This window comes from Dermacentor andersoni, chromosome 4 (genome assembly GCF_023375885.2).
Source record: "Dermacentor andersoni chromosome 4, qqDerAnde1_hic_scaffold, whole genome shotgun sequence".
Lineage (NCBI taxonomy): Eukaryota > Metazoa > Arthropoda > Arachnida > Ixodida > Ixodidae > Dermacentor > Dermacentor andersoni.
In genome coordinates this window covers 220438625-220465582 of record NC_092817.1, presented here as the reverse complement: position 1 = coordinate 220465582, position 26958 = coordinate 220438625, and the positions used below count along the sequence as shown (strand labels likewise).

Here is a 26958-nt window from a genome sequence, read left to right as displayed (position 1 = left end):
CACCTCCTTCCACACACTTGTAGGTTGTCTTGAGGCAGCTAACCAAAGGGATGTGTTGCTCTACAAAACTGAAGACTGCATACCGTATTTACTCGAGCAACAATCCCACATTTTTTCTCTAAATGACTGACGCTAACTTGGCGGTGCGATCATTATGAGGGATAATATAAAATTATGAGTAGTGAGAAATTCAAACAAGTTGCAGGTCATAATTCTTACGATGGCTACCGTGAGCATAACCAAAAAATCTTTGTTAAATGCACACATTCTGTGAGCACTACATCAACTGCACCTCACCATTTGATTTCTTTCTTATTCAATCGCTTTGATTTTATTCCGAGTCGGGAATCCACACGGCCATCGCTGCAAGCTTTCTTGTCGGAGGGTGCATGGTCATTTCTGGGGGCATCACAGTCCCATAAAAAGTGATCTTTGGTCCCGTCCAGCAGGGGAGACATCCTGGTATTCTTCAAACTCTTAACCATCTCCTCGTCGGAGATTCTGCTCCGTGCTTCCAAGATCCAGGTGCAAAGTAACCCTACAGACGTTTTTTTTACCTTGCCGCCCAGCGTCAGATTATGCTGGCCATCCATTCCGCATACAGACTTTGAATGTTGACCTTGAACAGCTTGTTCAAGGACATGATGAGAGGCCACCTAGGATGACTGCGATGTCAGTGCGTACCTCTAAGGGGGTACTGCCCTGCGCCTGAAAACTTTTTCTTTAATTCTTTGTCGATATTGATGAAACTTGCCGAGTTTATGTATTTCTATGTGTTAGGTTTAAATATACATCCAGTTTTCTTTCAGAGTAAATAACTTTCTAGAAATTAAAGAAATTCAGCTTTATTGTATAATTTGCTTGGAGGTGAGCTATCTACCAAACTATACATGGCATAATAAATATCGACATACGAAAATGATGTGGAACTAACAAAGAGTGCCAATAAGCAAGTATGGTGTTCTAACCCAATTTTATATCAAATGAGAACATTGCAAAGATTTGTGAGCGAAATCCCTCTAACTGCTAAAAAAAAAAAACATTTTAAAAAATTTTTCTAATAAATGCAACAACAATGCGTTGATGGGCTAGTCGGTGCGAATCCATGAATACTTTCTTTAGCGCAAAACAACAGACACAAGAAAGACGACAGGACAAGGCGCTTGTCCTGTCATCTTTCTTGTCTGTTGTATTGCGCTAAAGAAAGTATTCATAAATGCAACAACATTGTTTTGCTTATTTGCACTCTACACAGCTTTGCCTTTATTACAGTGATAGCACAAGTAGAAGCAGAGATAATGCACCTCCAATATGTCATCATCATCAAAATTGCGGTTTTAGAAAACAACAAAAAACATTTCATAACTGATATACTGAAAGAAAGTTTGAAGAAATGGCACCAAGGGCCATCAGTAGGCACTAGGTTTAACTCATGGCCGTTGCCGGTCGACACAGTGTGCGCTGCGAGTGGGTTCACTTCAAAAGGATTACATGTTTTCGGACCCTCAGTTCCCTGTGAGCTCCATCATGACACAACTTCACCGCAGATCTTGCAAACCACAGTCAGTTCAGTAGCGAGACTGTAATCCTGATCACTCCGCACCAGCTATGAAGAACCACTGCAAGTATTACAAGAGAGAACGCCGAGAAGATTGTTCACTGCTGCAAGTTCGACGACAACGTACAGAGTAGCGGGCTTCACAGCCGAGGCTGTTGCACTATCGGCGGTCGGATCTTCAACAAAACACTGAATCTCTTGCTCTGTGGCCGCCGTAGATGCGGTCTTGTTGAGCGTAGGTTTCTCATGTATTCTTAACCACGTCCTCTTCAGTTACGACAGCTGTGTTCAATTCTTACGCGAGTGTAACCAGTGTGTGGATAGGCGTGAAAGCAGTTGGTATCGATGCTTCGTGGCGGTACGACTTCAGCGGTGAGCTGCCCGGTATCCTGTGCCGACTGCTACAACAGTATTGCTTTCGGAAGTTCATTGCATCTCGTATGTTTTCGCCTGTAATGATTCACGGAACAAAACTTTGTCGGACCTCCAGGATATCCAGCGTCGCAGTCGTGGGAGAGACAAAATAGCGGCTGTTTTCATCATTTGAGCACTTTTGGTCCTTGGAGCCAATCATGACTCGGCATCATGGTCACGTGCTCAATCTGGTCAATAATAGCAGGTGCCATGAATTTCTTCTTCTGTTGTTTTTTCGTGACCACAGTGCTGGCAATGTTGCCGACCGGCGAATAATGAAAGCCAGAAATGCGAGCTTTCGAATGATATCGAAATGGCGCTGGTAGGGCACATAGTTACCGAGTTATGCACGACGAAAATCGGGCGCGATTTGTCCGCAATTTAATGGGCAACGCTTGCGGATTGTCATCTTTAGATCACGATAACAGAAGAACTAAGCGGTATTTTGTAACCAAATTTCGGAGATAGGCACGGAAACACATCAGGAACACAAATAATAAAAATTGAAAATTTGAATTTTGGGCCGATTTTCGGTCTCAAGCACCTGGATCCCTTCAGCCTTGCGTGAACACTATCCACAAGGTGGCCATGATGCTGTCCACAACGAGGAGCAAGGAAAACAGAAGCACTCCCAGTCTTCATCCCTGAACTGTCTTTGCCCAATCGACCATAAGGTCATCCAACTCTTTTCTTGAACCTGAATGTAGATGCCATGGGGAAAGTTTCCCTTGTGAAGAGTCGTACGTTTTAGTATCGCATAAGGTGGCTGCTTCCACCTGTTTGCTGTCATTGCCAGCATCACTGTGCATCGCTGTTTTGACTAGGATACTTCGGGCACCTTTCTCCTGGACAGGCGTTTTCAGGGCATGTCTGAGGTCAGGAAAATCTGGCCGGTGCTACTTATTTAAGACAAGATGAAGTCTTTTTCTTTTCGGGTCCTCGTGACAATGTGGTGAAAGTCCATCACTTGGTATTCATAGACAGGCAGGAGCTGCTGGCGCAACGACGTCTGCGTTCTCAGTGACGGTTCATTTCATCGCATTAACAGTGTCATTTATCCAAAGCCCACATGAAAGTATTTCGCTATAATTCTCTGCTTCCTCACAGTTGTGTGCACCTGATTTTGTATCATTTTGAGTGATACAGTGCATGCTTCTTTGCAAAGATCCCTTTCATATTCAAGAACCGCCTCCTCAACTTGCAGAAAGCTCAGCACATTGGTTGGGTGTCTTAAGCTTGCTGTGCTGAGTACTCCAGTATCGGACATGAATCTAGCCGACACCGAAGTGCCTGCTGGCAGCACAGTTGCCGTGCTCGAGTGCAAACTCAATAGCCTTTATAGAATTCCTCGTAGCATTGCTGCGTTGCTGCCCATGCAAAAGTGCCTTTCTAACGTGCAGCGCTTTAAAGCCATTGCGACTTAAAAGGGCATGCAGCCTTTGCATCGCGAAAAGTTGCAAAAAAAAAATTATTTGTTTGAAATTCACATTTTCAGTTTCTCTGACCCTTTTTCTATCTGATCCCGAAATATCATCACTGAAAACTATGTAAAAATGGTGTAAAAATTTGTTTTATCGGCCAAGGTGGCGAGAAATATTGCAGAAATCGCTGAGCAACAGTGTTCTTCAAGCCATAATATCGCTAGAATGGTACAACCGAGCACCGCCATCGTGATCTTGTTTCTCCGTCTTCGAATTTACTGCTTCAGCTATCTCCTCTATACAGAAACAAGTGCACAGAAAGGGAATGATTGAAGGTTGTTCCAGAGTCTCCAATTGGCCACGCCTGCCACGTGACTAGCATGGTTTGCCTTTGGTCCAGTGCTCGCTTAGTAGGGAGGTCGTCTGCTCTTTGCACCTTGCGAGCTCTCAACGTCTCGACCACTATGATCTTGACCAGTGTCGAAACGTATGTCACATTTAGCTATGCTCACAGTGTTTAACAAACGTTCCACTGCATTCTGTAAGCTCTCAAGGCCCTCGCGAGGTTCAAAGGAGAAAAAGTTTGCACAGTAGAACATTCTCAAAATATGGTAGCTGTTGCAAACGTTAGGCCATAGAAGCACATTGTAAACGTCCACTGAAGTGCTGACTTGCATGGCATGCATGTTTCTATTGCATTGCTACACATGTAACAGTGCCTTCCTAATGTTCAGCTAGCTCTTTAGCCATTATCTAGAAAAAATTAATTGAAATGCTGCTGGAAACCTTCGTTTAGTCATCTGGTCATTGCTACAAAAAGACAAATGTGCCATTGAATGCGACAGAGTCATTATGTGAGTGATGCGGCTCCACTGGAGGCACCTGTCAACAAGGCAGTATGCAAATACAATTCTTGGACACGCTATGCGTTTAAGGGAAATTGTGCGACATTTGGTCTGCAGCCTGGCCAGCATGCTCTTCACAGAGCAGTGGAGAAGGATGTTTTGAGGAAAAAAAGGGCAAGCAAACCACTTCAATCTGAAGTGATGTGACTGTGAATGCCATTTTCTCAAGACTGGCTTTCTTGCCTCCTGCTCAGTTACGCTGATTTCTTCGCTACTGCATGGTATAGTGCTGTCCACTTCACACCATTGACTATTTGAGCAGGCTTATAGCTTCTTAACAGTTTTCGCAGATGCCAGTGGCAGCACTGCGATCACTGCATTGACTAAAAATGATGTACCCGATGCACATTATTGCAAGTAGAATGGAAGGAAGGCTGTTAAAGGTGGTATCTGAAGTGACACTCTGAGTTGGCACGAGTTTCCCAAGCATACCTTGATTTCTCTTGTCACGAGTGCTGCCACTTCGTATTGGTGCGCTTGAGTTGTTAGGTGTTGAGACGGATGGCAAGGCAACTCATAAGTATCGGCACAAACTGAATGGGTGCAGTTAGCTAGCATGAGTGCATGCTTGAAATTTGGTGCCTCTATACTCGTACATAGCAGACAGCGCTGCAAACTGTGAAAGAAATCGATATTCACATTTGTGACCAAAAAGCAGTGTGCTCCATGTAATTCTATGTGAAATTAAGTGTCACAGTTTTGCGTTGTAAAATATAATGTTTTATTACATAAGGTATCGGAGATCTGAACTTATGCACCACCAACCGACTGGATAATCATGTCTCTGCGACCAGTGGCCACAGCTCATCATTTGCGCTCGCCACGAAAACATGGTGCAGTAAGACCTCGGTTGTATAATCCTGTTTCATATGATTTTCCGCCACCAACGTTCACAATCCAAAACACAGTAAATGACCTAATGCATCTTTTTTACCAGTTTATAGGTTCCCGGAAAACAATCTTTCGGCACTGATGTTCAGTACGTCACCAAAATGCAATCATACGTTTTCTGCCCACTAGATCCCATAAGAACTTGAAAAAATACGAAGCATAGGCAATACTGAACAGTAAGTGCCCACCACATCAGCTTCCCCACAGTGCTCGCACCCCCCCCCCCCCCCCCCCCTAAGCAGTGCTAAGTGGAATGAGTGACATGTTTTCATCTGGTGGCATCGTATTCTGACATCACCCACCAGCTCGCTTTCGTTTTGGTTGTCGTCACGGTCTTAACCCTTTGAGGGTTAAATTTTTTTTTGCCATACGCGATCCCCAATGTCAAATTTTTTTCATTGCAGATTTAGCATCGTCGGGCTGACCTGTCTCGAAAAAAATTTACCTGTTTTTTTTTAGAGGGACCATGATGTGACAAAAAATATTTTCCATCGGTAAACATGCATTTTTTTATTTATTAATACAGATGGGCTTCCATAAATACTTGTACAGTCTATGCTCATTAAACGGACCCGTGTACACCAGACTTAAGAATATAACGGACCATATTTCAACCTTAGTTTGCTCTACCTATCTTGCGAATGCAACGAAGTTCACTTTCAGCGGACCGCGCTACAGTTGACTGTCGGCTGCAGCGGATGAAATTAGCGGCAATCTTTGTCAAAATCTGGCATTAAAATGGACTTTTATCATGTTGACACAAGCTGACAACTGACTTGCAAGGGGCAGCCAGCGATCACAGCTCAATATCGCACGCGTGCGAGGGAGGAAGCGCACCGCCTTCTTTTGCGCTCGAGGCACGTGTGGGAGGCGAGGGGGTTCCCGCTGTTCCACTCCAGTGGCTGCTGCTTACGGCACGGCCACCGTATCTTGAAAGTGATTTGCGATGTGTGCAAAGTGTGCGCCCGCACGGGTGCTGTATCTTGAAAGCGATCTGCAATGTGCACAATACTGACACGTGTACTTGTCTCTATCGGGCGACAAGTTTTGCCGCCGAACAAATGTTATCGCACAGCGCGGGACGCGCCTGCATGTATCCGAAGTTTCTGGAAAGTTATCGATGCTTCTACCCGCTGTCTGTTGTCGCCGAACGTTGTGTTATCTGATTTCATCGCTTGACACGAATGGTGTAGAACATTTTAGAAGGCATGCGGGTCCCAACGTTTAATCTGGAACTTTCGATGATTGCTGTATAAAAGCCGACGCGCTTGACCCGCTGATCAGATTTTTGACGATTGCCGACTGTGTTCGCCGCTTTCGTTGTGCTATAAGTGTAGCCTGTTTTGTGGGCACAGGTTCGCCCAATAAAATCTAGTTTTGCCTTTCACAGTATTGCCACTGTGTTCTTAACGTCACCACCACGTGACATCTGGTGGAGGTGCTAGTGCGTTCATGTACCGAACGCCCCCGCAAAGCCGCGATCCAAGCCCGAAGCCCGAGGACAAAACCAACATCGCCCAAGACCAGCGTGCTAGCCGCAGACTTCAAGGACTGCCCCCAGAGCACGGACTTCTACCTGAGTCGACAAAGAATATCGTGGTCAAAACAACCCCAATGGCTGCCCCAGCGTCCCCCGTTATCCTACAACAACCTCGGGACCCACCAACCTTCCATGGAGCAGCGACTGAAGACCCGGAATCATGGCTGGAGACCTACTAACGCATCGCGACGTTCAACAACTGGGACTCCGACGACAAGCTGCGGCATGTCTACTTCGCCTTAGAAGACGCCGCCAGAACTTGGTTTGAGAACAGGGAATCGACCTTGACAACGTGGGACCTGTTCCGTAGCGGCTTCCTGCGCACCTTTACAAGCGTCATCCGCAAGGAAAGGGCTGAAGCTATGCTGGACGCCCGAGTGCAGCTACCAAACGAGAACGTTACCATCTTTACGGAAGAAATGAGCCGCCTATTCCGCCACGCCGACCCGGAAATGTCCGAGGAAAAGAAAGTCCGGCTACTGATGCGCGGTGTAAAGGAGGAACTTTTCGCCGGTATGGTACGAAGCCCACCGAAGACCGTCGACGAGTTTCTTCGCGAGGCCACTAGCATCGAGAAGACACTCGAGATGCGAAACAGGCAATTCGACCGCCGCACCAACTCTACAAACTATGCCGGCGTTCAATCACTGGCCTCCGAAGACCTGCGCGAGGCTATCAGGGCAGTCGTACGAGAGGAGCTTCAGAAGATCTTCCCGTCGTCGCAGCCTCAAGTGGCCTCGATCGCTGACATCGTCAAAGATGAGGTTCAGCGGTCGCTTGGAGTTCCGGAGGTGCAACCTCAATTACCGCAACCCCAACCCGAAGCGATGACCTACGCCGCCGTCGTACGCCGTCAAGGCCCTCCTCAGCGAACGCGCCAGGGCCCTGTAACGCCGCAATTCCGTCGACCACCGCCGCCGCCGCCGACAGCGCGCCCACCCGTCGCCCAGCGGAGCTACCCGAGGAAGACCGACGTTTGGCGCGCTCCTGACCACCGCCCGCTCTGCTACCACTGCGGGGAAGCGGGTCACGTCTACCGACGATGTCCATACCGGGAAATGGGACTGCGAGGTTTCGCCGTTAACGCTCCGCGCCCGCAGCAAGGTGAACGCCCTCGCGATATCGCTGACTACCTCGCGGCTACTCAGTGGAGCTCTCGACGACCGTCGCGTTCGCCATTACCAGGCCGCTACCTGTCGCCGCAGCTCCGACCATACACTGGCCCAGCCCGCGGCCGGTCAGCGAGCCCATATCCGGAAAACTAAAGGCAGCAACCGATGGAGGTGCGGTTGCTGTTCGTCGAACTGACGAAGATCCTCCGCCGCCGACGAAGACGCCGAAGAAACCATCTCGACGACTTAATGACGACACGCCGCCGTCCCGAAGAAGTCGGGAAGCCAAGACTACACCGACGAAAGACGACTTGACGACGCGACGTTCCAGCTTCAGATCAACACGACGCAGCCGTGATCCGACGCCAAAACCCAACTGCAACGCCAGACAAAGAACCACCGACCTCGACGTGCTTCTCGACGGCCACGCAGTCACCGCTTTAGTGGACACAGGAGCCGATTACTCCGTCATGAGTGGACACATCGCCGCCCAGTTGAAGAAAGTTAAGACCGCATGGGAAGGCCCTCAGATTCGCACCGCTGGAGGACACCTCATCACGCCGACTGGGATCTGCACGGCAAGAATAACCATTCATGACCGGACTTACCCTGCCACCTTCGTTATCCTCCAACAGTGTTCACGAGACGTCATTCTCGGTATGGACTTCCTGGACCAACACGGCGCAATCATCAACCTGAAGTCGAAGTCAGTAACGCTGTCGGAAGATAAAGCAATGCCGCCGGAGAACCCTCGTAGTCACCACGCCTTGAGTGTGCTCGAAGATCAAGTGAGCGTCCCGCCTCGCTGCAGCATCGTTATTTCAGTCAGCACCGAAACACCCGCTGACGTAGAAGGCGTCATCGAAGGCGACCAACGTCTACTGCTAGACCATGAAATTTGCGTCGCAAGAGGGATCGCTCGACTGCATGGAGGGAAAACTGAAGTGTTGCTGACAAACTTCAGCCAGGAGTTCAAGCACATCAACAAGGGCACGACGATCGCGTACATCGAGGAAATTCTGGAAACAAGTAATGCGTTTGTCCTCTCAGATTCCGCCGCATCTACCCCGACGACCATGGTTCCCGAACCAGACTACGACATTAATCCAAATCTCCCTATGATTAAGCAACAGCAGCTCAGAAGTCTGCTCCGACGATACAAAAGCTGCTTTTCGACGTCATCGAGGCTTCGTCAAACACCAGTCGCCAAGCATCGCATAATCACCGAGGAATGCGCTCGCCCACTCCGTCAGAGCCCTTACCGAGTTTCGGCGCGAGAACGTGAAGCTATAAGAGAACAAGTCGACGAAATGCTGCGCGACGACATCATCCAGCCGTCGAAAAGCCCGTGGGCATCCCCTGTTGTTCTGGTAAAGAAAAAGGACGGAACCCTACGTTTCTGCGTCGACTATCGTCGTCTGAACAAGATCACGAAGAAGGACGTATACCCCCTCCCACGGATAGACGACGCATTGGATCGGCTCTGCAACGCTAAATACTTCTCGTCCATGGACCTAAAGTCTGGCTATTGGCAAATAGAAGTCGACGAAAGAGATCGCGAAAAGACCGCCTTCATCACCCCAGACGGCCTCTACGAGTTCAAGGTTATGCCATTCGGACTGTGCTCGGCGCCTGCAACGTTCCAGCGCGTGATGGACACGGTTTTAGCAGGATTGAAGTGGCAGACCTGTCTCGTATACTTGGATGACGTCGTTGTATTCGCCGGAAATTTCGACGATCACCTTAGGCGGCTTGCCACAGTACTAGAGGCCATCAAGTCATCAGGGCTCACTCTGAAGCCAGAAAAATGCCGCTTCGCTTACGACGAGCTTTTGTTCCTAGGCCACGTCATCAGTAAATCCGGAGTACGCCCCGACCCCCAGAAAACAGCTGCCATCGCAAAGTTCCCGCAGCCCACCGACAAGAAGGCAGTGCGTAGATTCCTTGGCATGTGTGCCTACTACAGGCGCTTTGTCAAGGACTTTTCACGCATCGCCGAGCCGTTGACACGTCTAACTAAATGTGATGTTGAGTTCAAGTGGGAAACGCCGCAGGCCGAGGCATTTCAAGAACTCAAACGACGCATGCAGTCGCCGCCCGTACTTGCGCACTTCGACGAGCACGCCGATACCGAAATCCACACTGACGCCAGTAGCCTAGGCCTCGGCGCCGTCCTGGTCCAGAGAAAAGATGGACATGAACACGTGATAGCTTACGCTAGCCGGTCGTTGTCAAAAGCGGAAGGCAATTATTCTACAACCGAAAAGGAATGCCTCGCCATCGTTTGGGCTACAGCGAAATTTCGCCCTTACCTATATGGCAGGCCATTCAAAGTCGTCAGCGACCATCACGCCTTGTGTTGGCTAGCGAATTTAAAGGATCCCTCAGGACGGCTGGCACGGTGGAGCCTCAGACTACAAGAATACGACATCACTGTAACATACAAGTCCGGACGAAAACACTCAGACGCCGATTGCCTATCACGCGCCCCCATTGACCCGCCGCCGCAAGATGACGAGGATGACGACGCTTTCCTTGGAATAATAAGCGCGGAAGACTTCGCTGAACAACAACGAGCGGACCCGGAACTTAAAGGCCTCGTCGATTATTTGGAAGGGCACACCGACGTTGTCCCCAGGGCATTTAAGCGCGGATTGTCTTCCTTCACGCTTCAAGACAGTCTACTCGTGAAGAAGAACTTCTCGCCAGTCCGCGCCAATTACCTTCTTGTTGTCCCGTCAGGACTTCGTCCAGAAGTATTGCATGCCCTACATGACGATCCGACCGCTGGACACCTCGGATTTTCCCGGACACTATCGAGGATACAAGAAAAGTATTATTGGCCGCGCCTGACCGCCGACGTCACCCGTTATGTCAGAACATGCCGAGACTGTCAGCGACGCAAGACACCGCCGACAAGGCCAGCCGGATTACTACAGCCAATCGAGCCTCCTTGCCGACCATTCCAGCAGATCGGGATGGACTTGCTGGGACCCTTTCCGACGTCAATAACCGGAAATAAGTGGATCGTCGTGGCGACGGACTACCTCACCCGCTTCGCTGAAACAAAAGCACTGCCGAAAGGTAGCGCAGCCGAAGTGGCGAAATTCTTTGTCGAAAACATCCTGCTGCGACATGGCGCCCCAGAAGTCCTCATCACCGACCGAGGAACGGCATTTACAGCGGAGCTCACCCAAGCCATTCTGAAATACAGTCAGACAAGGCACAGGAGGACAACGGCTTACCACCCGCAGACGAATGGTCTTACGGAGCGGCTGAATAAGACCCTCGCCGACATGCTAGCGATGTACGTCGACGTCGAACACAAGACCTGGGATGCCGTCCTGCCGTACGTAACATTCGCTTATAACACGGCGGTGCAAGAAACAACACAGATCACGCCGTTCAAGTTGGTTTACGGCAGGGACCCGACGACGACGCTCGACGCCATGCTGCCGCACGTAACGGACGAAGAGAATCTTGACGTCGCTGCCTATCTCCAGCGCGCCGAAGAAGCCCGACAGCTCGCCCGCCTGCGAATCAAGAACCAGCAGAGGACCGACAGCCGACACTACAATCTCCGACGACGCTTCGTCGAGTACCAGCCCGGCGACCGTGTTTGGGTATGGACCCCGATACGCCGACGGGGACTGAGTGAGAAACTATTGCGACGCTATTTCGGACCCTACAAGGTCATCCGACGTATTGGCGCACTGGACTATGAGGTCGTGCCAGACGGCATTTCGCATTCACAGCGACGTCGCGCACGACCTGAAGTGGTCCACGTGGTGCGTCTGAAACCATTTTACGGACGCTAACGAACTTTCTTTATTTTGCTTTATTCTTTGCTATCAGTGCTTACTTATTACTTTGATTTGTTTGCAGCATCGGGTCGATGCTTTTTAAGAGGGGGGGTATTGACACGTGTACTTGTCTCTATCGGGCGACAAGTTTTGCCGCCGAACAAATGTTATCGCACAGCGCGGGACGCGCCTGCATGTATCCGAAGTTTCTGGAAAGTTATCGATGCTTCTACCCGCTGTCTGTTGTCGCCGAACGTTGTGTTATCTGATTTCATCGCTTGACACGAATGGTGTAGAACATTTTAGAAGGCATGCGGGTCCCAACGTTTAATCTGGAACTTTCGATGATTGCTGTATAAAAGCCGACGCGCTTGACCCGCTGATCAGATTTTTGACGATTGCCGACTGTGTTCGCCGCTTTCGTTGTGCTATAAGTGTAGCCTGTTTTGTGGGCACAGGTTCGCCCAATAAAATCTAGTTTTGCCTTTCACAGTATTGCCACTGTGTTCTTAACGTCACCACCACGTGACAATACGCATGCCCGTGCGGGCGCCATATTTGAAAGAGATCTGCTATCTAGACAAAGTGCGCGGACGCTGTATCTTGAAAGCAATCTGCTATGTGGACAAAGTGTGTGCCCGCTGTATCATGAAAGCGATCTGCGATGTGGATAAAGTGCGCCCAGGCCCGGTAGCTTCGTATGGGCTATGCTTACGACGTTCACGTTGAAGTGAGAGTTGGCACGAAAGTCAATTCGCTCGCTGTTGCTGCCGCACTTCCTCACTCTACGTTTTGACAGCAACTTTCTGTGGTCATCGAGCGAGATATGTTCATGTGTTACCTGTGCGCGTGTGACACCGCATTTGTTAATTTAGTTAGTAAGCAAACGTTTACAACTTTATACGGCCGATAAAACTACTATCCTTACTTCACATAGCTGTCTACTTATTTGCTGTCGCAACCGATGCTTTGCTTCTTGAGGGAAACCGTCATTTTCTTGTTTGTTTTTTGCGTTGGACGTTCGTCACTTATTCTTTGCAATAACGTTGTTATTATATTACAGACTTCGGATCAGACATTTTTTGTCGGATTATCAGGGTCCTTTGCAACAAGAGTCGTCTGTAATAAGAATTAAAAAGTAGATACGCTGAAATAGGTTTATTCTAATTTGGCACTCGGGCAGTAGCCCGCATTGGAGGAACCGCCGCTCAGCTCGCTTGCGGCAGTGTAATTGAACCGTTAATGTGAGTGCTCGTAAGAAAACTTGATTGTGAACTCGTCAGAAAAACCAAACGAGTCAGAAACTTGCATTAATCCTTCATTACGTTGCCAAAGAGGGGCAACCAGTTCTTGCGAGTTGAGTCTTGAGAAAAGAAACCCAGGCATGGCAGCATCGTTTGTATATATCGGTGCCCACCTGTGAGCAGATGTAATCACACCCCTGTGAGTAACACCACAAGCAAGCACCTAGCAGTGACCCTATGAGAGATTAGAAACCAGATACCGTATTTACTCGCATAATGATCGCACTCGCGTAATGATCGCACCCCTGAATTTTGTCGTCAAAATTCGATTTTTTTTATTTCCCGTGTAATGATCGCACCCCGAACTTGCCACAGCGATATGTCGTGTGCCAAGTCTAGCTAATAATGATCGCGCTAACCATCTGTCGAATGCTACGCGAACGACTCGTCTGCACGCACCAAACATTCTTAAGTAGATGCCTCATTTCATTACTTTCATCACTTTCCGCACTCCCATGACAAAAAGAGGTACAACCAAACTTGCCTTTATTATGGGTAGGCTTTACAATGGTTGTGGTCAACAAAAACAAAAAAGGCGCCTTTTCACCTGCACTCGTGAGCACGCAACAAATCGCGCGCGGCAATGATAGTAGCCACGTTTACACTGACACGTCAAAACTGTACCCTATTCATACGTCGACACTTGTAACACAGCTAAGATATTCGCCCACCCTTAGCGGAAACGTGCCGTGTTAGGATAGTAGTGAAGACAGATGCCGCAGTTTCCGCAGCACGCCGGCCATGCGTTTCTGTCGCTGGCAGCTAAGCGCGGCCATCTGTTTCTGTCCCCTCAAAGTGGACATGGCTACGTTATTGCTGCAAACTTGCCGATATTAACGATATTATTCATCACTGATACGGAAGAAACTTTCAATGCACGTAATGTACTCACGAGAAGAAAAAAAATCGCATTCGGCGCGTTCGACTTGCTCCGCCGGCCGCCATTTTTGTTTTGGTGTCCCACACCCACATCCCGCAGCAAACGCGGGACGCAAAAAAAAATTTTTTTTTTTTTTTGCGGGAAATTTAACCCGCGTGGTGATCGCACCCCTGAATTTGCGTCAATTTTTCTGACAAAAAAGTGCGATCATTATGCGAGTAAATACGGTAGACGTCAGTCTTTAGGAACACAACCAATGGAAACAGCCCATGAGATGAATGCAAAATTAACTGCTGCACGGCTTTGCACGTGTAATGTGCAAGTGGTCGCGGAAACGCCAGCATAAAGAGCCGTGAAATAAAAACAAGAGACTACGGAGAAAAAAAGATTTTTGTATACACACACAATGGCAGCACTTGCTGGTCTGAATAGCTGAAACATTGCCATGTTTTCCAAACATAGAGATGGCGCCATAAATACAGGGCATCGACCACTTGGGACTCGTTCGTGGTGTCATATGTTTGCGGCATTGACCCTCCATGGGTGAAGACACCGTGCAGTGAAAAAAAACGACGATGCATGCCTCGTGTCCCACCAGCTCAGTGCTGCTACAATTTGTGCAATGGTTCGAATCTTCTGGGCGTCAGCTTTTTGCGACTTTAGGTCATACGTTTTCTTGCTTAGAAGCACAAATGTGCACAAGTAATCTGCCTTTTGCATGATCCGAGTTCGCATGCGCTGTACTCTTGTGGCGAGCGCCAGAAACTTTTCGTACGGTGTCGGTGGTTCATGCAGCAAACGATGCGCGCGTATGCAATAGCGTGGGTAGCCTGCAGCATAGTCGACGAGGACGCAAACTCATATTGTCGGTGCAGTGCCAATGACACGGCATTTGTGCTCTGTTTCAGTATGAACTTCAGCTGTTCACAATATTCGGTTAACGTGTGGTATATCAGTATAGGCTGACACAACACTGATATCGATAAGAAGTCCACCTGACGCTGAAGCCAACATTCAGCAGACTACAGTAAACTCTCATTTGTACGAACGTAGGTTTATCGAATATTTCAGAATAACGAACTTTTTAAAAATTCCCGGCAGTTTTCTTATAGATTCCATGGAAAAATCTTTCACTTAAATGAATTTCAGAACAGTCAATATTTCAGTTTAACGAACTCGCTCAGAGGACCAAGGCTTGTACTGCACTGCACTCCAGGCGCAACTGATGCCCGCCCTCATCAAACCACCGCTCCAGCGGCAATGTAATGTCGCTGGCGCTACAGCGCCCCTGGGGCAAAGCGGCGGCGCGGAAAACGAACGGCAACGAGGCTTGGCCTCCGAGATCGCCCGCGCTAAACGAGCAAGTATGTAATCTCGGAGGCCATGAACAAAGTAGCATCGCTGGCGCTTACAATGCCACCAGAGCAAAGCGGCGATCTGTCACACCACAAACCACATAGTGTGTGTTTTTTTCCGACCGGCTAGTCGTGGCATAATCATAGTCTCTTTCTTTCCAGTCTCGTCGGTTCCGCGTGTGCACACAAACGACCCACGTGGTGTGTTTTTCATTGATATGTACAAATTCAATTTCACACATTTCTAACACTATGGATGCCATGTCTTTTGCTCCATGAATTGCACTTCAAACTTTCGACTCTGTATGCCATGTCTTATGTTGGTCAAGTGAATATTCAGTTTAGTGAACTTTCATTTAAGTGAACTATTTCCTTCGGTCCCTTGAAGTTCACTCAAGTGAGAGTTCACTGTAGTTGGTGGACTGTGTCAGTGGGAGACCTATATTGTCACACTAGTATGGTGAAGAACATGACCGCCAGCGGTGAGTTGTTGTAGTGCGACCGGCTTTCTTTCCAATGACTCCAACAAAACCAGTGTGCCGATCGCATGGCGATCAGCTGCCGTATGATAATGTGGCACCAGCAACGCAAGCGTCACATGAAACTGCGCTTGTGTGTGTATTTATTTATGCTCAAATTGAGTCCCAAGTTGAAATGTACGATTTCCAGCCCTTCCCAGCTGTCCACAACGAGTTTGAGGCAGTGTCAATGTCATTCAGCGCAGCTTCATTAGGCCTAACACAGCTCACGAGTTTGTCCACTAGCAGCAGACCTTAAACATAGGATAAGCAAGTATGACAAAGAAAACTGCTTTTATAGTTCAGTCCTGGCCATACTGACTTGAAGTAAACCGCTCTTGGCATAGTATGATGCACGCATAAAAAGTGGGAAGTGGTGACTCAGTGCAGCACCAACACTGCGGTACATCACCATTCTTGATCGAAGGCAGTCGGTCGTGCTCACCGGCACTTCCATGGACGAAGTGCAACTAACTACAGTATAATCTCATTACAACAGACCTTGAAAGTGAAGATTTTGGCTTGTTGTAAAAGAAGCATGTAGTAAAGCAATACTGTTACGACAGACTTTTATGTAGACACTAAATGGGTGTGTTATAACCAGAGTGAAATACAAGTCACAAACATAGTCAAAGAATGGGTTTATTCCTCTCCAAGTCTTCTGAAAGAAGCTTGTCAGCTTTGACTGCACTGTACGGTGAACAGCTTTGGACACTATGCATGTTTCCATCATTACAAGGCTATTCACTTCATCTGCCACCATAGTATCTCGCTCAAAATAGTTCTTTAGGTCTTGGATGTATTCCAAGGCTTGAGAAGTTGCGATTTTCTCAGCTACAACCCCTCTGCTACCTTCCTTCTCTTCCTCTTCTACCTTTTGGCCTACAGTAGGCACTCTGCAGACTTGAGCTACCATTTCTTCATCTGTCAACTGTTCTGTATTGACCAGGTCATCATCCGCAGTCACATACTCCGAAAATTCCTGGCTCATGAAGGCCTCTTCGACAGCTGCCCAGAGACCTGGATCTGGTTGGTCTTCCAGTGGCAGTATGGCAACCGCTGTCACCGACTGAAAAACCAGCTTTCCTAAAGCAATTTTTTATGATAGTCGACTCAGTTTGCGCCCACACACAAGAAAAAACCTGCACTGCAAATCTCGGGTCAATCACAAAGTTTCGCTTCGCTTGCATGTCAAAAAGCAAACGTTCAGCAAGGCGTGTCCTGGGCTTAACTGAGTGCACGATGCCCTGGTCGGTAGGCTGCGCTTTTGACGTTGTGCAGGGTGAAAAGTACGCCATCTTTGAACCTGCATGTGGCTCGAGCAGTTGTTAAGGAAAAGCAGCACATTCCTTTTCTGCTTCTGCATTTTGTTGTAAACTTCAGCAGCTACTTGTAGAAAATATTCGTCGTCATCCAGGTGCTTTTGTTGGAATCCCAGTCCACGGGAATGTGCACATTCCGCTGGCACAGCGGTCTTGGGTACCTGCCTATAACCAGTAGCCTTGCTTTTTCACTCCAGTCTATGTTGCAGCAGAGGAGAACACATATGCACTCCTTCGACTTCTGGCCACCATGGCACGCGTCTTCAGGAAAACAGGTCTTTCCTGGCCTCAACTTGTAGAAAATGGCCCTTTCATCGGCATTAAAAACGTTGCCCCGGCGCGTAGCCTTCGAGGTGCACTGGGAGAACCTTGGCTTTCTCGTCGGCCATGAAGGTGTCGTCTGTGCTGGCCGACTCGGCAGAAAGGCACTTGAAGGCAATTCCATGCCTTAATTTAAATCGGTTGAGCCAACCTTCACTGTACTTGAACACTTCTTGCTTCAGAACAACATCAAGTTGCTCCGCACGTGTCTGTTGAAGCAGACTGTTCACAGGGATGTTTCCCGAATGGGCATCACGAAGCCACACCAGCAGGGCTTCCTCAACATCGGGGAATAAAATAAGGACTCCTGGAGTGGGAACCTCGTGGGCTGCAAGTCACCCGAGACTTTCTTTGCTAAGATTGCCTCCTTGGCGCTGATGATGGTGTTCATGGTTTGCTTCGATAAGCCACTGCAACATCCACCCTTCTGAAGTTGCTCGATGATATCCAGCTTTTCCTTCAGGGAAATCTGCCTGCACTTCATTGCTTCTGGTGGTTTGTGCGTTGGCTTATCCATTCCGCTCATTCACACTGCTAATGTCCCAACAGTATGTCTGCACGCACAGGCTGACAGGCTAAACATGGCGCACGCCGTGCTGAACGTAAACACCACAAAATGTTTTATTCCGAGAGGGCGCACTACGAAGCAACCACATTTTCTTTAGTTTTGGCAAAAGTATTATGCATGTATAAGTCGTAAATAAATACCGCATTTTACTGATGTTTTTCTTCGTTACTATTTGAGTCAGTGGCTGACTGTTTGAAAATGCTCTGTCAGACAGCAAACAACTAATTATCGGAAGAATGGAGATCAGTTAATAAAGGAAAAATGCTACAAAGGAAACCCATACGGGTTCCTCGAAAGAAAAGCCTCGCAGTTGCAGAAAAATTCGCCCTGGTCTGGGACTCGAACCATAATAGTTTGACGTAATTGTTCTGTGGGTTTCCGCAGAACTATTACGTCAAACGGTTGCCTTTGCTTCGAGTTGACAAATTCGACTTCGCCCTGCCATCTGCTAGCCCCCTGGTTAGCTCAGATGGTAGAGCAGCTGCCCCAGAAAGGCGGTGGTTTCGGGTTCGAGTCCTGGACCAGGACGAATTTTTCTTCAACTGCGAGGCTTTTCTTTCGAGGAACCCGTATGGGTTTCCTTTGTAGCATTTGCTACAAACAGGTAGATGTCTGATTTTTCCTTTATTAATTACTTCGCTCCACCTTGTGGGTTTCCGCAGAACTACTACGTCAATGGAGATCAGTGACCTCCGTTCTTAAGTATCGGTACTTCGACATTAATGAGTGACTGCTTATATGCAGTTGTGCAATCCAAATCTTTAGTCTCTCTCTTTTTTTTTGATGACACTGCAATCATAGCAAATCATCCGTCATTCTATCAAAAATGGTCAAAGCCAGCCCGATTTCAAGTCTGTCTAATCCAAGCAAAGTACGTCACCTCAGAATGGCTGCCGCCTGTGTTGATTCTGCAGGGGCTCTTCCCATCCTGAAAGCACGCCAGGCAATATTTGAAATTGGAATCTATTAAATTTGGGATGTCCGCGGTACAGGAGTCCACTCTAAAGGTGTGCTGACCAGCTTGCTGGTCTTGTAATTTAGTCAGTTATATCCAAATGCATGTTGTACCAGAATCCATTGTATACGAAGCTCAATCAATGGAAGAGATAGGAAGGTCAGCGTAACACTGCAAATTGCAGTGGTACTTCAATTATATGACTTTCTTGGGACCGTGATAAAGCGTCGTAAAATGCGGCCGTCGTAAAATCCGAACAAAAGTTATGCCTATAAAAATACAACTTATTTCGCACGACAGATTTACGACAAACTTCAGTGCAAACTACTAACATACTCTGCCGGGCTTGGAAACCCAAATTACCAAAAAAGTAAATGCGATAAGAATTAATGCTGCAGTACAGGTACCAATCATGCTTTATTCAAACGAACCTTTACGGCACATCACTGCCCACTGCCCCGATTCCCGCCAGCCGGCGCGAACTTTAAAAAAAGATTTGTAAGTTTCTTTTGGACCTTGTTTGATCTGTGAACCAAGAGCTTTTGCTCGAGTTGGGCAACGTCCAAAAGGAGGTCCTTTGCGGCATCGCGTGAACAGATGAAGTTCCGGAGGCCATCTATGTGCCGTAGCACCTCGGCGAACCTGGTAGGCACAGGCACAGCATCTGTGGCCTGGTCCGATGTCGCAGCAGTGTCGGCACTAGGCAAAGCCTCCTTGATGGCATCATCCAACGATGCCTTGCCGCAGATCGCAACATTGTTGTCGACCTCCACATACTCTGCGAAGGTCGTTGTGAGATTTAAACCTTTGAAATTGGCGGCGGCGAAGCCTGCATCGGCCTCGAGGTTGTTGCGTCCCCAGCAGAGGAGGCAGTCTCTCTCTTAACCCTTTCGCTGTCACGGACGTACCGGTACGTCATCGCGCTTCCCTTCCCACAGGGTCACTGACGTACCGGTACGTTCTCTATCGTGCGTTGAAAATTTCGCGCCTGGGCGCAAAGCTGGCGCTCCTGGATTGGCCACGCCATCTGTTGACTCTTTCTACAAGTTCGTATATTCGCCCCGACCTGTGTTAGTCAATGTATTGAAGAGTACGGTGCGACTGCCACTCCCCACTTTCTCTTCGCTGAGTGGCGCGGTGGCTCCGCGTTCGCTGGATCATGCGTCGCGCGCGTGTGGCTATGGGTTCAAGGGTTGTTCTGCAATCACCGCTGGTTTGAAGGTTTTTATTTTTCTTCAGTTGGTGTGCCTGCTACGGCGCGTCAAGTTCAGGCGCACGTGCCGTTGCCTCTCCAAAAAGGGCGACTCGATTGCTGCTTTCGCTCTCTCGCCGCACCCTCGCTTGCGACTTGCAGCAGTAAACGTAAAGCTCTTCGAACTTTGTTTTAGCCTTTTTCCATGTCCCTCTGTCTTCTTGATCACGCAACGTCCCATTTCTCTCCGTTGTGCGGGCGACTGAAAGCGCATCCTCCCTGCGCGCGGTTACTTTCAGATGGCTCGGCGCGCGGGACCTTCGTCTGCTCATTGGAGCGGTGGCTCAATTCCGATTCAGAATACGGGCCGAGCTCGGATTCGGACTCTGACAAAGTCGCATGCGAGGAAGAGGGTTCCGCATCGTCAGATTCGGATGTTGAACGGATCTTATAGTCAAGCTGATGATGATGATGATGCTTACTAACAACAGCTGCAGAACACTGAAATGTGCATATTGCATTGACTATGTTATTTGTATACCAATCATAATCAAAAATAAATTGCTATGTTCATTCCCTGTTATGCTCGTTCCCTGAAACCAAGCCGACACTGGGCGTGCGTCACGGCCAGAAAAGTCCGACAGCGAAGGGGTTAAAGCCACAGTGCTTGAATGAGTTAGTGATGGTGCTTTGCGACACTGCATTCCACGAACTGGCAATAAAATGCATGGCATCGAGCACAGCTATCTTTTTTTCTGACTCACTGTGCTCCATAGCTGCCAACCGACGCTGCACTAACCACTTCTGGTACCCTTGCTTGACACACTTAATGATGCCGGCGTCCAGCCGGCATCCGAACACATGCAATAAACTTGGGCCTCTCCGCGCTACCTTGTTGGCGATCTGCTGCTGGGAAACTGGAAGGAGAGAAACGCTTCCCCAACGCTGTGAGAGGCGACGCTGCCGAGAAGAGAGGGAGAAAGTGATTGTGGAGAAGAAAAGCGCTATTTCAGCACAGCGGGCGTCGCGGACGGCTGCTGGTGGGGGGGGGAGAGAAATGCTTCCCCCCCACCGAAGAAAAGACGCTAGGGTCTTTTCTTCCCAAAAAGGCGCGGAGAAAAGGTCTGCGGCACTTTTCTTTCGTCCGCCGTTCCGTCCCGCGCTTTGCAAGGGTCATCGTATAGCGCGGGTCAGGCGTAAAATTGTGTCGGATAACCGGGGTTTTTAATGAATTGCTTCTATGGGGACTTCGCCAGGACTGTGCTAATCCATCGTAAAACCGGGGGACGTATAACTGGGGTTCCACTGTAATAGGTAGTATCCGAATGTCTGTTGTAAGCAGATCCATTGTAACGAGGTTATACTGTACACTGGCGAGCCTTAAGAGTTTTGCATGAATTCGGAGCAATGGATTTACCCAGATTTGGAACTAAATGCCATGTGTATGTGTCCTTGCTAGCAACAAATCTGTTATTTTGGTGTCAAGATAAAATCAACATTACACTGAAATAATTCACAAAAAGCACACTTTAATCTTCACTAACACAGCATGCCTGCCACCTGTAGATTTTTTCTGGTACATGGATAAAACGTAATATTTTGTGAAAAGGCAGTTAAAAAATAAAGTTGCTTATCAAATCTGGTAAGGTTGACACTATATATTGACACTGTATATTGCCATTACTTTTTATGGCTGCGCATAAGAGATTTGATGACATTACTGTGTTAAATACGGTAATACAATCTTGGCATAGCTCAGCACACCTTGCCATGAGCAGACTTCAGAAAGCCTACACTGTTTCATACTCCTAATTATTTGTAGATGGAAGCAAACAGCCTGTGACTTCACATTTTCCTATTCTAATGTCCCTGTCTGTACTTTTACAAATATTTCCATTGGTGACATATTGAATGCTTAGTTTTCAACTAGCGTTTTGCCCCGCAAGATGTTGTCTCTCTTCAATCGCACGACCGTAATTGATGTTGCTACTCATTGGTTTGCAATCTTATTTCAGCCTCGCTGTCAATTGACCTTGCCTGTACATTAAATCTATGGCACCAGTGGTGCTGCTTTAAAGCTGTCCAAATTGGGCGTGTCTAATTGCATCACGCTGAGATCAATTTGACAAGAGAAGTAATTTAGGCATAAGGAAATGTTCAAGCCATAAATTGTGTTTACACTGTTCTTGCTTACTACAATAGCTCTCTCCCATGCACTCGTCAAGTGCAAAAGAATCTTTTGGTATCATCCGCACGTGTTGTCAATCAAATGTGTGGTTTTTCAGGTGGGTTTTTCAATCGACCTGGGAGCACCCGCAAGATTGTTGGCTCCCCGCGACAGTTGGAAAATGCAGTGCCCACCAGCAAGAACCCCAACGGTGTCTGGGTCTGACTCCAGCGTGCAGCAGTGCCAAGAGCACTGCTGCACTCTCCACTAGAACAGAATGTGTGATCCTGGAAGCCAAGCCAAACATGGAGGCAGCATCGCAGTGAAAATGGTGCTTACTGACTGCTGTGATCACCTGGTGTGGGCCTAGCTGTGGTTATTCATCCATGGTGGGACCAAACTTTTAGCCTGCTGATAGTACTCCGCATTGTGATGGAGCATGTCAGGTTGACTAGGTTTTTCCACTCGCCTTAGCAAACCTGTAATTGCTTTTACTTAGGATCGAAGCGTCTGTGTGATGTGTGCAATGGTGGGGTGCAGAACTTTAAATGGTTTTAAAGCAGTCTGTGATAGAACTGCTTTGGCTGTTTGAAAAAGTGTTGCTGCAGTATGGCCATTGTACATGCCTTGGAACAACAGCCCTGATGAAAAAACAGTGGCAGCGCAAATCTGGTCATATTCACAAACATGTGGACTCCTAAGGTCTTCCAAGCATTGCTGACATGGATCACAACCGGTTTCGAGAACCGCTGCACATAGAGTGTGCATGGCCAGAAGGAGAGCTGACAGCTGAGATATCGCCACAAACAATGCTCAAGCCAGTGTTGACCAACCTTTTACTGTTCCAAGTGTTTGTCATATTTTATGCCTTTTATTGTTTTTAGCCACCTGAAGCCATTGTATAGCAGCTCTGACTGACGCCTACAAATTGTGGTAGCCAAGGGTGCGTGATTGGCAAGTGCAAAAGTTAATTGCATTGCGTTTTAAAATGAAAAAAAATATGGATAGCGATGCCGAACGAGCAAGTCCACAGAAAAATGTCATTGTACTTCACACTTCTTTCTCCTTTTTAGTACATCTTGCATTTTGATGCACTTACTCCAGCCACTCACTCATGTACAGTCGACTTTAATTCGACCCAGACGGTGCCAACTAAACTGATTGAATTAAGAAATTCCATATTTTCCTGATCTAATTCAAATGCGTGCCTACTTTCTATGTGTCTGAAGGAGGAAACTAGCATAGAAATGACATTACAGCTTCAAAACAAAGTAGAAATCTAACGCTCACCCAATTCTTTAACATGAAAAATGGATAAGGGTCTAATATGTGTTGTACAATCTCGGATGGTTTTGGAGAATCAGCTTTGCTGCATGGTTTTTCAAAGTCAAGCTTTGCAGCAATACACCAATGTTAAAGGGACACTAAAGGTTACCAGAAAGTCAAGTTAAAGTGATAAAGCAATGCTCTAGAACATCTAAGGCGTCAATATAATCGCGAACAGAGCTGTAGTAACCGAGAAATTGAGGTAAATGCATGACACGATTTGAGACCCCCCAGCGACATTCCGGTACTAGCCCGATGACGAAAGCACTCCTCATCATAATTTATGTCACTAATACTCAACTACTCATATTAAAAAGATCGTTTCATTAGATTATAAGATGGAAGAAAATGCTACTTGTCCCCTTCTATTCGATTCTAAGAAAAAACATTTTGACGTTACCTTTGAGTAGTATGGGTGATCGAAAGGTTTTGTTTTCGCTCGACTCTGCGCGCTCGACGTTGCGCCGCGCGCGCTTTGGAGTTTCAGTTGTTTCTTTGTCGCGTCGTGCTGCGGTTGTCCTGCTGGCTCGCTAAACTTGCATTTGGAACAAGCAGCGAGAATGCCACGTCCATGTGATGTCGTGGGATGCGCGAACGGTCCTCGGAACTTGTCCAAGGGCAGTTGCAGCGGCGAATCCAACGTTACTTATCACTGTGTGCCAACGAGTGAACCTCGCCGTTCGAAGCGGTTAAGTGCCGTACCTCTGCCACAGCGCGCTGGCAAAGAGCCGAAAAATCACGTAATGTGCTCGCTGCACTTTCGTCCAGAGGATTACGAGTTCAACGCCGACTTACTGAAGTCGCGTGAAGTGCTTTTCAAAGCAGGCTGTCGTCGTCGTAGTAGTACGCAACGACGCCGGCAGCGCCAGCCCTCAACAGCAGGTCACGTTCATCAGTGCTTAAATCGCTGAACTCGAGCCCAGCATCCCGAACTAATGTGTCGTTGTCAGGGTCATCCATTGCAACGAGCGTCGAAGTTGGCGTCATAAAATAAAGAACCAGCTTATCGTCGTGCGCTTTCCCTTCCGCTAGCCACCATAGTTTCGCTTTCGCGCTGCTGTCGGCTCTGTCTTGGCTCTTTCTGGCCGCGCTTTTGCGTTTTGTGCAGAAAAGCCATAGCGCCGTCTGCGGGAGCAGTTTTACTCACCGACGACGCAACGTCACTATGAGACCATGACATCAATACTCCTCGATCGAGGAGTATACTCCTCTCGAGGAGAGGTACGCGGACGCTTCAGAACGCATTTTCTCTTAAAATAAGTCTCTTCTTCGCATGAAACAAGCGTTTCGAGGTTTCTGGGATGGTATTTCAACAGTCCACGTTGACTTAATACTAACCTTTAGTGTTCCTTTAAGTGGTAAAGCACACAAATGTTGCGAAGGCAGTGTAGGTTTCGAATATGATGTAGCCGCGCTGGCAATGTCCGGCCCACTTTGCGAAAAAGCAGGCGCATTAGAAATATGCTATAATAAGACATTGTGAGCTACGGTTCTTGCTTGAAAATCTTCCTACAGCAGTCTGGAAATAGGCATTCCTGAGGGAGACGACATGTTTATCGCATTCACTGTCCCAAGCTCCCGCCAAGACACATGCTGCCACTAAAGGGGTCACCACATGGTTCAGGTGCATGCATGATGGTCATGTTCAAATTATTCAGTGCATGCCAGTTTTAAGATCGAAATAACGAAAGTTTGGGCCCGCAGAAATGCGTGGGCGCCAGCGAGGACCTTTGGTCGGGATCAAAGTAATGGACATCTACCTATATGCCGTGGTCACGAGGGCACAAGAAGCAAAACCTAATTGTGGTTTTTGAAAAGAATTAAGTTGGTATCACAAATCAGAGCAGTTGTATAACGCAGTTTTATCGTTCAGCACTGTTAGATTCATATTATAATATTCTTCATGGGTGTAAATACAGCATTGGCACCAAGTTAACATAAAAGGGATGAGAAAATTGGGCAGGGGTGGAAGTCTGTCACGGCAGTTATGCAAACTAACGATTATTGATGCAGCTGTATTTGTCAGTTTGGCTAATGAAAGACTTTGTATGTGGGTGATACGTTACTGTGACGAGTGCCTGCACAGCAGGCATGCATCAGCACCTGCTAATATGTTATGCTATTGTGTATCTGCCACAAAGCCTCCTCACCTGAACTTGCTGCATTTTTGAGCATGCATTGTATTCGGAGCATGTTGTGGCAATGCTGGCATGCACGAAAGTTTCAGTAAAAAGACAGTTGGACGTGCTTGTTTTTGAGATCCAAGTCGTTGACATTCTGTGCCTGTGCTGCACAGCCACTGCAATATTGCGGTTGTCATGCAAGCCATCTAGCCACTCTGACGTTGCAGCATCACATTAAGTGGCTTTGTTTGCAAAGGACCAAAAGGAAGCATGCGTGACCTTGCAGTGGCCCTCCCTTGACAGGAAGTCTAACCTGAAATGCCTGTCAACTGGTGGGTGTGTTCAGGTAAGGACATTGGAGAGGCGTCCGGACTATTTTCAACAAAATTTTTATATGACAGCCAAATCTCTCCACACATTGGAACCCAGCTTACTTTATCAGCACACGCCTTTTTTTGCATGAAAAAATCTCGAATGAGACAAAGGGGCTATCCACCTCGGGGCAGGTGGCCTCAAAGGTCTCGTCCAACGTGCCGAGGTCTTCACGTCAAACAAAGCTCTCGGAAGAGCACGTGTCCAGTGCCTCGCAAGAGGCAATGGACACAACGACCAGCCAGACGGCACGACCAGCGCCAAAGGAGCGGGGTGCCTCTCTCGATCGCTCCAAAAAAGACAAAACTAGCACCTCAAAGGGCCAGTGACACAGCGCCTCCAAAGGGCCCGTGAACTAATCTCAGTCTCTTAAACACACAGCACTAAACAAATTTATCATAATAGTAACACAAATACTACAGTGGAATGTACGAGGACTTCTACATAACCTTGACGACATTAGAGAACTACTACACAAACACAAACCCAAGTTGCTGTGTGTTCAAGAGGCACATCTCAAACCTACCAACACAAACTTTGTTCAAAACTACACCATCTTCCGAAAAGACCGTGACGAGGCTAATGCCTCCGGCGGTGTAGCAATAGTAGCCGACAAGGTGGTAGCTTGCCAACATGTCTCCCTTCAGACACCCCTTGAGGCAGTGTCAGTTCAGGCCATTCTTTTTAATGTGCAACAGGGGTCTTAAAAAACCAAAATATCAGAAAAAGAATTGAGATGTTGGAAGTCATTCGCCGTTATTATCGAAATCTACAACTATTTTCTACCTATCTGCCAAGTTTCTCGTTTCTAGAATCGGTTTCTTTAGGCGAAATAATAATTTGCGCAATGAGTTCCCGCTGAATTCCATCCAAAATGAACCCCAACACGGCCCTTTCTTCCCGTAGCGTAG

At 47.8% G+C, this 26958-nt stretch overlaps 1 protein-coding gene across 2 annotated transcripts in view; it reads left to right on the top strand.

Annotated features, from left to right (window-relative positions):
• Nucleotides 1–25812, top strand: part of RASSF8 (ras association domain-containing protein 8) — an 87369-nt gene extending 61557 nt beyond the window's left edge. For both annotated transcript variants that reach the window (XM_055074771.2, XM_055074772.2), the window contains one exon: nucleotides 22345–25812. In XM_055074771.2, coding sequence (XP_054930746.1) covers nucleotides 22345–22451 — 107 coding nt within the window. In that variant the 3' untranslated portion in view covers nucleotides 22452–25812. The remainder of the gene's footprint in view (nucleotides 1–22344) is intronic.
• The last annotated feature ends 1146 nt before the right edge of the window (nucleotides 25813–26958 follow it).